This window comes from Chiroxiphia lanceolata, chromosome 1 (assembly GCF_009829145.1).
Source record: "Chiroxiphia lanceolata isolate bChiLan1 chromosome 1, bChiLan1.pri, whole genome shotgun sequence".
In the NCBI taxonomy this organism is placed as follows: Eukaryota; Metazoa; Chordata; class Aves; order Passeriformes; family Pipridae; genus Chiroxiphia; species Chiroxiphia lanceolata.
Genome location: NC_045637.1, coordinates 107814633 through 107827416, shown reverse-complemented (window position 1 = coordinate 107827416; position 12784 = coordinate 107814633). Strand labels below are relative to the sequence as shown.

General features: G+C 41.0%; 1 protein-coding gene across 1 annotated transcript in view; it reads right to left on the bottom strand.

The window, feature by feature from the left end:
* Positions 1-3470: 3470 nt before the first annotated feature.
* AOAH (acyloxyacyl hydrolase) overlaps positions 3471-12784 on the bottom strand; it is an 80555-nt gene continuing 71241 nt past the window's right edge. Inside the window, exons 21-22 of the mRNA XM_032695839.1 lie at positions 11287-11363; positions 3471-4859 (exon numbers count right to left, since the gene is read on the bottom strand). Of these exons, the coding sequence (XP_032551730.1) occupies positions 4731-4859; positions 11287-11363 (206 nt within the window). The 3' untranslated portion in view covers positions 3471-4730. The remainder of the gene's footprint in view (positions 4860-11286; positions 11364-12784) is intronic.

Below are 12784 nucleotides of genomic sequence, written 5' to 3'. Positions count from 1 at the left end.
TTATTTCACTTAAAAAATTTTAAAACTGTTTTACTTCCTAGCTTTTGAGTATGGTAGGAAGCAATTAGCTGTTTCTTAATATTTATGTTACTCCTTTTCTGGAAGTCTTCTAACTAGGTACATTTTCTCCTTTAAACAACTAAATTATTTCAGGAAATCACACTTCAGGGCAGGAAGGGAGGTGCAAGCTAGTGAAAAACAAGCTTTCTAGATAACTCAACTCCCTGAAAGAAACAATAGCTCAAAATACTCCAACAGGGATGCTACTGAAGTACAAGATTTAATGTTGGAGGGTTTGTTGGGGTATTTTGTACGGATCAGATATAGACGTTACTAGTCAATTTTATTCTACAACATGCAGTATAGATATTTCTTGCTTGTACAGCATCCTTGTGGTCAGAACAATAGAAATGCACAACATATTCATACTACTTTTGCAATTTCTTATACAAACCAGTATGGGTAAGTGCATGGCATGTACACTATGTGATTTGCAGGTGTGGAATTACGTATGCAGTATATTGCACTTTGATAGAAATGAAAAGTCTTGAATATTTTTGTTAGGACTGCTATATTAAAAAAAATCTGAGAAATTTAGGTTTAGGATTGTATGCATCAGTATTTCCTGGGACTTGTGGTTTGTACAAGCTGGAATTCTCCATTTGAGAACCAGGAATAGGTTAATAGGTTGTAAAAGTGCTTTTGGTTTTGGTTTTTTTTGTTGTTTTTTTTTTTATAATAAGACTTTACAAAGCTGCTATGTACCAACTAACACTCTGCTGGCCAAAAGTACGGGTCTTCCTCCCCTTGACAGACATGTGCGCAAATGCATAGAAAAGCAGTACTTGAGACCCATCAAAATGGCAAAATTTCTCAGTTAAAACTTGCAGTTTTCACAGCTTTTCACTGGGCTTAGTGAAATACCATCTCATTACTTCACTATTGCAAATGCAGTAGTGGAACACTTGAAATTGCTGTTGCTGTTACATATTCACACTCAAAACACTAAATTCTGTTAGCTTATACTGTTTTCATCCTGCCACTTTTGTACTTGCTTTTAAATCATTTTCTTTTTCCTTTATGTCTTTAAATATTTCCAAACTGTGTATTGAGATTTATTTTATTCATTTAAAATAAAAAATTACACACCACCTGCCTTTCTCATAGCATTTTCTATGCATTTGAAACACTAGTTTGTAAGCTAAAGAAGTAGTGCTGGGATCCACACAGTGTTTGAGAAAGGATTCTATTTTGTACGTGTATCACAATTCCACTTTTTTGAGAAGATAATTTGAGGCCTCAGATGTAACTAGCGCCAAATTTTGTAGTGAGAGGCCAGGTTGTCCATGTCCAGCAGTTCATTAGATATGAAGAGAAGAGATTGTTCTTTTCTTTAGTGATGGAGACAGGGCAGCATAGTGACAGAGTAACACAACACGGACAGTGCAAGGGTAAATTTTGTGCTGGGTATGTGGTAGGCTGTCTTCTTAAACTTCCAAGTGGATCTTAAAAATCATTAAATATTGAATTATCAAATGAGTCCACAGAAAGGTGCTAAGAACTGAACTGGATGTATCCAAGGGAACAACATATTTTTATTTAGGTTGATTGGGCTATTATCCATTGTAGAAACCAATCTGTGTTAGTTCAATGACCAAAAAGTAATTATCCCTCATCACGGAAAGGTAAAAAGTGTAACAGGTGGTGCAAGTTAGAAAAGCTGACCTGTGTGGTGAGTTCTGGGCACAAGCTCTCAGTGGTGAGGACATGGGCTACTGCAGCCAGCAGAAGCATGGGATGCCAGCTTAGCTGCAAGCCTGCACTCACAGCTTTACTGACTTGCACTGCTGTGTGCCATCTCCTGCCATGCCTCTCTGCTCTTTTAAGGGTGACCTGAGAATTTTGCAAAAAAAATTGGTGATGTATTTTTTCCATGTTTGTAGTAGATCTTTTTTAAAGAGGCCAGACTGTATGAATTCAGATAGCTTTAGGTAGCTTTAGATGTTCTATACCTCAAAAATAGTTCCTACTGTCTGATTTCAAACAAAGTTTTAAGTTTTGTAAAAACCATTTACAGAGTGAAGTCCAAAAAAACCTTCCCATTTGTAGTGTGGTGGACCCAGCCAGTGACACAATCCCTGCTATATTCACATGCTCCAGCTGACCCCAAAGAGACCTTGACAGACCATTCCTTCTAGAAATACATATTGCTATAAAGTTTGAATTGCATGGAACTATACTTAGCTTTCCAAGAGAAACTTTTTATTTCCTGTTTATTTCTCTTTTCTCCACGTATTTGTCATCTTCAACCAGTCTAAACACCAGGAGACTGTTAAACTAACGGAATAGACTAGAATTTGTAGTTCATTACTGCTTTAGCATAAGTAAACTTTTTCAGCAGCATTTTTTTAAGCATAGGGCATGTATCTTTAGAGTGGTACGGGTAAGTGATTGATGGTTGGGGGTGCAGATCTTCAGCTGTTTTTTGCATTTGAAATAATAGACACAGTGGTTGTAAAAGCTGATGGCATAATAGGCCCAAAATTCATCTTTATTCGCAGATAGTTACTGCATTACAGATCAGGTTTCTGCATACAGCCCAATTTGGAGCTGCAGAGCTGAACTCTAAGGTATGAGGGCATGTGCTTTGGTCAGTGCAACTCCAGCCAGGGGCAAGCCCATTCCTTGGTGTCCCTCAGAGACCCCGTGTCCAGCATGGAGCAATGGCACTGGGCAAACCTGAGAGCTTTGCTTTGTGGTTCAGCTATGGTTTCAGGTTGTCTCTGAGAAGATGTTATAATTGTATAAGAAACGGGTTTTTCCACTGTTTGAAAATTCAAGAAGTTCACTAATATGAAAGTCTCTAAGTGAAAAACGCTTTGCTCTGGGCAATGAAGCTTACTTTAGCTGAGGAAATTTCAGTTTTACTAGTTTGTAAAATTCCTTAATTGGTGTTATTAAGCCTCAAATGAAATACAATAATTTGCAATGAAATTGCCTTGAAAATTAGGCTTCTAAACACGATTCTCTTCCCCCTTTTAATTGCTACACTTCTGTATGTTAGTGTAGAGGAAATCATCTAATATTCTGTAATTATTGCCAGTGCTGTACTTGGTCTATAGTAAAACTATGTGAATGCATTTGTTTCTGTCCTTGTGTTATATTTAGTGAAACATAAGAGGCCTGAATATGTAATAAGAAATAGAAGGCGTTCTACCTGGCCAGGGTGCATGGAGTGTTACATTGTTTGGAAAGAATTGGCACAGAAAGCAGGGAGATTTCCTTTTCCTTCTAACGTCAAATAATTTCCTCAAGCATGACTCTCTGGAGTTGAAACTATTTCTTGGGAGACTGGATATTTTGGTAACATCTAAATGCCTTGAATGAATTGGGGCCTTATTAACAAGTATCATTCAATTAGGGAATGTATTCCCTTTCGGTTTCCTAAAGTAGGTGACGTGAATATTTACTTAAGTGTTAGAAATTCCTTTGGGATTACTGCTATCTTAATAAAAGACGTGGCATTGACTGTGCTCTAAAAAAAAAAAGGAATAGGATCTAGCAAAGCAATAATACACGCTTCAATCAAAATAATATAAGCCAATCATCCCCTGCCTATTCAAAATGCTGAGCGAGTGCTTCTCCTACAGCCAGACATCTCCGTTGATTTGGACCACAACCTAAGAGCTGCGTCTTGGGTGACACAGCCTTGTACAAGGGATATGCTCAGAACAAAGAGCAGAGCGGGACTACCTGAGCTTTGACCAAATAGGGTGGGTTTTAGTCATGTCATGTTAAAGCTTTCTGTTTACCAGATTTTTTCTGCGTGTAATTAATGACATTTTATGCTGTCTGATCCCTCCATCATCAGTAAGGTTGTGAATAGGGTAGAGCTGTCTCTAATTTTTAAATATTTATTTATTTATTTTGTTAAGAGCATGGATAAGCTGGTGGAAAAAATATGGTAATTCTCAACGTTCAAGTCTATGAAGTACAGCAGCTAAGGGCTGCCCAGCATTTTCAGTGGTTGCTGGGTCATGCCTGTAAAATATGTAGGACTGGGCATATTAATTGTTAGGAAGATAAAGAGCAAAGATATATTACAGGTTGAAAAAGCAACCTGTTTTCAATACATGAAGGGTTGTCAAGTTAGCATCTTATTAATGGGGGGAAGAGAACCTGTGCTCAGTCAGCCTGTGCTAGTGCTGCCAGGCAAATCAAAATTGTAGTGCCTTGTTATTCCTGGCACATTTTAATAAGCAAATAGCAGATAAATAATGTATTGACAGTCAGAGCAATTACATACGTGCAATTTATAGCAACATAATGAGTTTGAGGTTTCCCCCACTCCTTTTTGGATCAGATTAACCATTGAAACAGTACAAATGGAAAGCCAAGTAATAATGTTCTGCAGGGGGGAAAAACTGAGGTAGGGCTAGAAGTTTGCTATCTATATAAAAAAAATTTATGAATTTGCGAATCGGTACAATAAATGGTCTAGCTGGCAGGTATCCTTTGATTTTTATTTTTGTAGCTCCACAGAAAAAGCATAGACTACTTGTGCAGGTGGGATACAAGCTGAAAAGAATGCTGTTGTGCTATGTCCACTGCTACTGGCTCTGATAACTTCCCCTCCCCCCTTTTTTGTGTGTGTCTTTAATCATCTTGACTCGTGGAATGCACTGGGAAGCATCACCATAAATCACATTATGGCTCTGGCAGTTTGGAAGTCAGTGTCCACCTTGATCTTTGAATATAGCTTCAATCTGGTCATTGAACGGATTCTCCTTTCCAAGCACTTGAGGCCATTCTTGTAGTGCCTTCTGCCAGGTAATGCTTGTTCCAAGGGCTGCAGCAATCTGCAAAAGCACAAATACCATCAGTATCTCATGTCTCTATAATGTAGTTATTTCATGCCAGTGTTTAGGAGACCCCACCATAAGGAAGCCTGTATAGCCACATGATGGACTGTAATCTCTAACCAAAAGAAATCCCCCATTACAGCTGCTTGAGCAGGGCAAAATCCTTCTGAACAGTAAAAATATGGTGAGGACCATATATCTGCACCCTTCTGACCAGTCGTTTGTCTAATGATAGTCTGTATCTATCCACTTTCTAATGCCTATGATGTTTAGTCCATAAACTGCTATTCAAAAGCCCTAAAGTATGATTTTTATTTTTTCCCCTGTTGAACATTTTGAAAGTAGTCAAAAGCACTGCTTCGATATAATGCATAGAACTATTGTAAATCTAAAAGAATTCATACTTCTAAATACCTCTAGTACTTCTAATAAGTGTTCTCTCTGCTCTCCTGGAAGGAAACCATGTGTTGAGGGAAGAGGCCCAATTATATCCAGTTTTGAAACTACCTTGCTCTGATGCTCTAAGTTTGCACCTGCTGCTGGTTGTCTTCAGAGGTTTTTTTTCCCATGAGACCTGCAGAAATGCTAGAATAGCTTTTCTCCTCAATATCAGTATTAGTCCAATTTTCATAGAGATTTTTGCCCCGGAAGTTATGCACTAAAGAGAAACTGTATCTGCTGTATTGCCAGGGTAAAAGACATCAAGGGTAGCAGAAAGGGACAGAGAGAACAGCCTGATTCTCCCTTAATCAAATTTTCCCATGCTGCTAAGGCAGTTTTGCTTTAACTCCTGACCTACAATTATAATTGGCTTCTATGATAACTTTATTTTCAACATAAACTTTTTAACGCTGACACTGATTGCAATTACGAAGGCTAACAAAGCCTTTTTTAAAAGACTGAAATAGGTTTATTGAGTCAAACTATTTGAATGCTGTTGTTTTGGAGTTTGGGAAAAGACAGAAGCCTTTGGGAAATTTCTAGGCACTTCTTTTTAAATGTACTTTTGAAAGAAGCTGTAATGATGGGCTAGGAGACAAAAAACTTACTTTTATTCAGAACTCATATACAACAAGACATATTTGTGGTATGGAAGCTCTTAGACTCTGGTCACCTGAGGTTTCATTAAGCTGACGGAGGAATGGGGGCAGGGAAGAAGGATAGAGGAGACTGTACAGTAGAGTGTTTTCTTCTGGTTGCAGTTTCTAGTGACCAGACATTTATTCTGGGACATGCTATGTCATCCAGGGGGCTGAGGCCCATCCCTGTCAGAGTGGTCCATTCTGACATGTAGTCTCCAAACCTCCTTCACAACTCCCTAAGCCTTCCATATATATTTTTATCAGGATTTGTTGGTTGGTTTTAAAAACCCTGCTATCTTTGCGTGGTACACCCTTTGCAAAGGTATCACCGGAGGTATGCTCTACAGTGTTCAGACTACTGTTGACTGTAATTTAGGGTATATATGCTTAAACTACCCTGAATTATTACCTAAATTAGGTTCTGCTAACACATCACTTCATAAAGTCCTGATGACTTCAATAATTTACTCTGGATGAGTAGCGAGGCACAGAGAAGGGTTTGTGATTCTGGAAATTGCATTTCTTACACGTTTTTTCCTAAATTCCTAAGTTCTTGTGCTGTGAGACATGCTGTAGTTTGTATGGGGTTTGCAATTACTTTCTTAATAGTGAAGGTGACAACCCCTAAGGAAGTTCTTTACAGGAGATATTACCCATTCCTCACAGGGCTCTGGGAGGCAGCTGTGTTATTCCAGCAGCTTCAGGCTATCTGTTTTCTCCTTCTGCACCAAACTGGCAATGGGCGTGCTTCTCAGCAAAGTGTAAATACTCAACTCATCTGATATGTGCCACTTCAGCTTTTTCTCTGTATTTCTGGGTGGAGTATGCTTTGCTATGACTTAAGGAAGAAAAAGGAAGAAGCTAATCACACTCAAGCTGTGCTTTCCTGCCTGTATGTAAACATTAAGAATCTTCCAAGCGTCTCAGGTTCCAGTTTGTGATGCTCAGGGCTTTCACGTTCTCCCTGGTAACTTCAGAAAAGCAAGAAATGGAGCTGTTTGTTCAGGATCCTGTTGAAATTCATAGCCCTGTCATCCAAACAAAGCAGTAGGCTGTTCTAGAGGGAAGTGATGTCCTTGAAGCCATCTGGCATTCACAAGGATTTGCAGTGAAATTTTGTAGTAAGGAAGAGATGCTGAAGAAAATTGCTAGGCTCCATCTGTAGTTACTGGGAAGAAAAAGTCATATTTCTTCCAAGGACAACCAAGCTGGACTTTGGGGAACGGTCTCACAAAGACAGCTCTAGAGGGAACTTGGGAGGACTGAGTGATGCATTTGGCTTTTAAGTGTCAAAAGTAAATGGTGTGAATTTCTTCCACCTCCATCCTGAGCTGAATGTTTTGTAAAACACTTTATGGAGGCAAATTTTAGCTTTGAAACTTTAGTGGAATGCAATTATGCCAGTAATGAGTGGTTTGTTTGCAGCCTCCTGTTTTGCAACTTAATAAAAACATGCAACTTAATAAAAACACCTTTACTGTGCAAGAAATTAGCAGAAAGGGAATGTGGTTCTGGGCCTGGCTAAACAAATCAGTACTTGGTGTTTATCCCTTCTTTCAAGGGTTTTTAAATATAAAGTATTGCCTGAAGTGGGGACTGTGTGGGCTAGTTTTCCCTGCCTGAGTGCCTAACCTAGCCTTTCTCCAAAGCATAAGAAACTGCACTAGCTCTAACGGGACAGGGTGAGTGTTGTCTTTTTTCTTATTTTCCTTCCCTTTACCTTGTAATTGTAGGTATGCAAGCTTCAGTTAGGAAGTTTCAATTCCCTCCCATATCCCTCTGGAATGTCTGGACTGCTGGACTATTGGATATATATGCTGGCACCTACTTCTGCTATGTTTATACCAGCAGATGATTTTTTAAAATTAAACAGACAGTTGATAACACCAGGTGAATTCCAGGAGCTGAGAACAGACACCATATTATGCTGCCCACTGCTGTGTTACAATGACTAGGGATCTCTGTATACACTGCCAGCTCACCCTTGGCCGAGAGGGGCACTGCGGTTCTTTTATCCCAAGCTCCAAAGTTTCTCTGCATTGAAGGCAAGAGCTAAAGTATTTATGCTTTCCTTGGAGTGCTGCTCAATTCCAAAATTTGAGAATATTTGTCAGGTACTTTGAGGTCTACAGAGGGAAAATTCAGTAGAAATGCCCAGGCTAGGTCTTATCTGTTGTAAGTTTTTGTCAAGCTATACCTGAGGGATGGGGAATAGCTGCAGAGATTAAAGTAAGAGCCTCTGTTCACTTGAGCTGCATGGCATCAATTCTCTCCTGCTAGGCAACATTGTATGGTAAAAAAGCTATACCTGGCCAGAGGCATTCATGTTGGTAGAAAGTAAAACTTTAAATAAAATTCATGTGAGGAGTGAGTGAATTGTTTATCATCTTTCTTAAGTGTACTCTTAAATACCACTCTGCTCACACTTCCCCTTCTTTTTATTAAGAGAGTCACTCTTTTGGAGCAGAGTGCTATGTTTCAGTCTAAATAGTGCTATATTGATAACAGACTTCTGTACACTAACAGGAAAAGAAAAATGGTGGATGTTTGGATAAGGCTAATTAATAAATCCTAGAAAGACAATAACTCACTTGAAGTGAGGCATATCTACAGCTGGCACCTTGACTGTAAGGGAAAATGTACCTATAAAAGCAGTAACGGTAATCCTAACAGTAGGAGGGGGAAATCATAACCACTGCAGGACGCCAGGTCCAGAGGGAGTGAAAAAAGACAGTGCTTGGCTGGATCCTGCAGCTCAGGACTCTGGGGGCTGCATGTAGTTTTGCAGCTGCCCTTCTATGTCCTTTTATAACTTCCTTTTTGCTTAGGAAGGATCCAGTTCAGATATATTCTTCCTGCCTTCAACTCCATGCTACCTTGCAGCTGCAGGATGTGAGCAAGAGCCTGGATGAAAAGTTGTGATATGGCAAGCTTGGCTCCCATGGTAGCCTGGTGCTGGGGGTTATAAGAAACCTCAGGCTGGCCTTGGGGTAAGACAGAAAATTTATGCAAAGACTTTTTCTGCTTCACTCCATAGTCTTTGTATGGCACAGTTTCCCCAGATGGCAGGGTTGGGAATGGGGTTTGTTTCATCATGATTTTCACTCTCATTTCATTTGCCGAGTTTTCTCTAATCGTGTCCTTGCAAAAGGCCTGCAGCAAAAAATCCAGGTATGCTTTCTCTGCATCCCCAGGCTGTGAGTTCATACTTTCATGCAGCTAGCTTCTGGTACCGTGTGGTAGACAGGCAGGAATTTCTGCTATGAAGGAGTCCCTCTTTGAACAGGAGGCTCTTTTAACTTGGCAAGGCTAGGCAAGGCACCGTATTGCTCCACCTGACTGGTTTGGAGTTTCTCGTGGGTGTGAAACAAGGCAACTAAAGCATCTATTTTGCCTTTGGACTTCCCCCTGCAGCTCTCCTCCAGCTGAACTGACAGCACATTCAACGGAGAAGCTGCCAAAATGTTGGAATCCATCAATGCTTCCAGTGCATGTTGAAGTTCTTCTCCATCGACTGCTCTTTCTCAGCATGGAAAATGTCATTACATTGGGTTGTGTGAGGATCAGGTGTGGAAGTCAACACATGCAGAGTGTTAGCTAACAACATAAAACTGGTCCATAAAATCCTGCCATACTTTTGAACAGGGGGCACTGCCAGCATGGTGGGGTTTGCTTGCATGGCTTGATCATTCCGAGGTGGAGGGGAGTGTGCAGTTGGAAGTGTGGGGCAAGGCAGTGATGTTCTAGACAACAGCTTTCTCCAAACTGCTCTCACCATGGCACAGAGCTGGCACCATGCACCATAAGAACATCACTGAGGAGTGTCCTGAGAACCCTGTCAGGCTATGCCCACTGGTGAGAGACCTCACTGTTAAAGGCTGCATGTGGGTTTTCAGCTCACACACAGTTTTTCCCAAGACTGTCCAGAGGAGATTGGCTGCTGCTTTGCTTTGCATACGTGTTTGAAATCTGCAGCTAGCAAATAGAAAACCAACTGGCTTTGTTTGCAGCTGATTGCAGAACATGATCTCTCCATGTGTTTTACAGGGTCAGAAAAAACTATTTTGAAGTGAGTATGGTGGGAACCAGGCAACCTCACAACCTTATCGAATCCAAGCGAGGACTTAAAGCAGAGCAGGTGCTTCTCCTTCCCTTTTGTTTACTTCTGACTGTAAACCTCCTGCCACATGTTCTAGGAGGCCAAGAAAGCAGGAGAAAACGTACTAATATGTAGCTGCTGAGCATAAGAAATTTAAATGTATAGCTTCAAAAAGAAAGCTTTGTTTCAGGCTGCAACAGGGAAACCCACAGCCTTAGAGGCTGCAGAGCAGGGACAGGGCTGGAGGGGACCTGTCTGGTTCCTGCAGTGCTGCGTTTCTGTCCTGATCCTGCAAAATTCCTGTGGGTGTTTGGGCAGACAAGTGGCCAGGCTAAGTGGCAAGGATCAGTTTTTGTGCATTAAGACCTGTTTGGCCATAGTGCTGGTCAATGAGGGAAAGAGGCAGAAGACTTTGCAGGAGCCAGAGCAGAGTGCAGCTGCCTGAAACAGAGATGTTGGCTCTAGGGCTAAAGCCATCATTTAGATTGGCCAAAGAAGGCCAATGGCACCCTGACTTGTATCAGCATTAGTGCGGCCAGCAGGACCAGGGCAGCAATTGTCCCCCTGTACTCAGCTCTGGTGAGGCCACACCTCAAATCCTGTGTTCAGTTTTGGGCCCATCCCTACAAAAAAGACATTGAGGTGCTGGAGCAACTCCAGAGAAGGTTAATGGAGCTGGAGAAAGGTCTGGAGCACAAGTCTTATGAGGAGTGGGTTAGGGAACTGAGGTCTTCTAGCCTGGAAGAAAGGAGGCTGAGGGGAGACCTCTTATCACTCTCTATAACTACCTGAAAGGAGATCAAGGTCCTGATGAGGTTGGTCTCTTCTCCCAAGGGACAATCAATAGGACAAGAGGGAATGGTTTCAAACTGCACTAGGATGGGGTTAGGTTGGATATTAGAAAAAATTTCTTCAGGGAAAGGGTTGCCAAGCATTGGAATGGGCTGCCCAGGGAAGTGGTTGAGTTACCATCCCTGGAGGTATTTGAAAAACCCATAGGTGTGATGCTTAGGGACAGGGTTTAGTGGTGGACTTTGTGGTGTTATGTTAATAGTTGGCCTCTGTGATCTTAGAGGTCTTTCCAACCCAAATGATCCCATGACTCTCCTTTAAAAGAGAAATACCCCAAACCTACATCCCTGTGGCACGCCAGCTGAGTGCCTGGGGCAGCAATGGGCACTAGCATCTCGCATGTTCCCTCATCCTGCCTGCTCTCACCCGTCTCTTGGGGCTGGGTTTTTACCTGGCTGGGGTGGAAGCCATCAACTGGTTCAATCAGCTGCCAGGGCTCACCTCCCATCTTGCGCCACTCCTCAGCCGCTGCAAATAATGTAAGCAGAGGGGTTATCACGGTGAACACGTAGATGCCCGCCTGGAGGTGTACCCCCCTCTTCTGCAAAGCACCACTGGTATTTGCAAGCACATGACAGCTCTGCATGAAAATTATGATAATTCGCATAAAGTTGTCAGAGCCAATAGTGTGTGCAATCCCCTCTCCTTGGGGCAGTATTTAAGACTTTATTGTTAATTTTTTTCTCTGTGATCTTTATGCAAGAAAGCGCTTTGAACATAAATGATCGTAAAACAATTCGCTTTCCCTCCCAACTAAGATGGATGCTATACCAAGTAAAGCTGTAAATTATTTAATACTGATTTAATACTTCTAGATTTGCCATATTAGTTGCATCCTCAAGAATGCAAAAAAAAATAAAAATATAAAGAAAACAGTGTTTTTTAGAGAAAAAGATGGCAACAATATTCACATGGGCTGAAGTCTGCAGGAATGACTGTCATTTTTTGTTACTTCTCTTCTGAGCAGTCTTTTTCTCAACTCCAACAAAATAACCTTTTGAATTACATAAGCGTGACATTCAATGCAAATGATGCTGTGCTGTAAGCCCTGGAGCCATTAGAGAGGTAAAAAGCTTTCTCTCTTCAAAAGGGCTGTGGAGTGATCAAACATGGGACTAGTGGATATGGCATTAACAGACTGTAAATTCAATAATTCCTTTTATAATGACAGATTAAGAATTCTTAATAGCATTATGCAAGCATCCTGTCAGGAGGAAAATGTTCTCCATTCAAGCACAGTTTTGATCTAGATTAACCACTGTATTTTGGACCCTGGCTATTGTGTCGAAAAGGGGTGTCTGGGTCCCCATGCTAACTTTGAATTCACAAAAAAGGCAACATTTCTACTTTGACTATAGAAACCCACTTGAGATGCTTCAGTCATCTCCCAAAGTAACCTGTTTCAAGACACAGGGTTTGGAGCTTTATTTCAAACTTGTATTATGTTGGGCACAACACATATTCACCTTAGATTACACCACAGAACACTCATATAGATGAACAGAGTGAACTTGTGTAACTCCTTATATATACATGGATTAAGAGGCTTGTGTACTGTGTTTTACTTTGCAGCAGGACTACAGCTCCAATGCGAAAGGATAAGTAAGGTTTGTATCAAGATACGTCAATTCAGACTATTATACTTGACCTTCAAAAATCCTAGAGCAATCGAGCAAATAACCACCAACTGAGTATGTCCAGAATTTGTGTTAAAACTTACTACTGCCTTGGCTAGACTAGACTAGAGTTTGCTCCCATCCACACCAAGAAAAAGTCCAAAAAAGCAACACATACCCCGCCACTTATTACACTGCTTCTTAAAGGAATGACTGATTTCCAAGGGCAACATCTTGAATGTCCATCTAAATCTAAGATAAATGCTAATATAC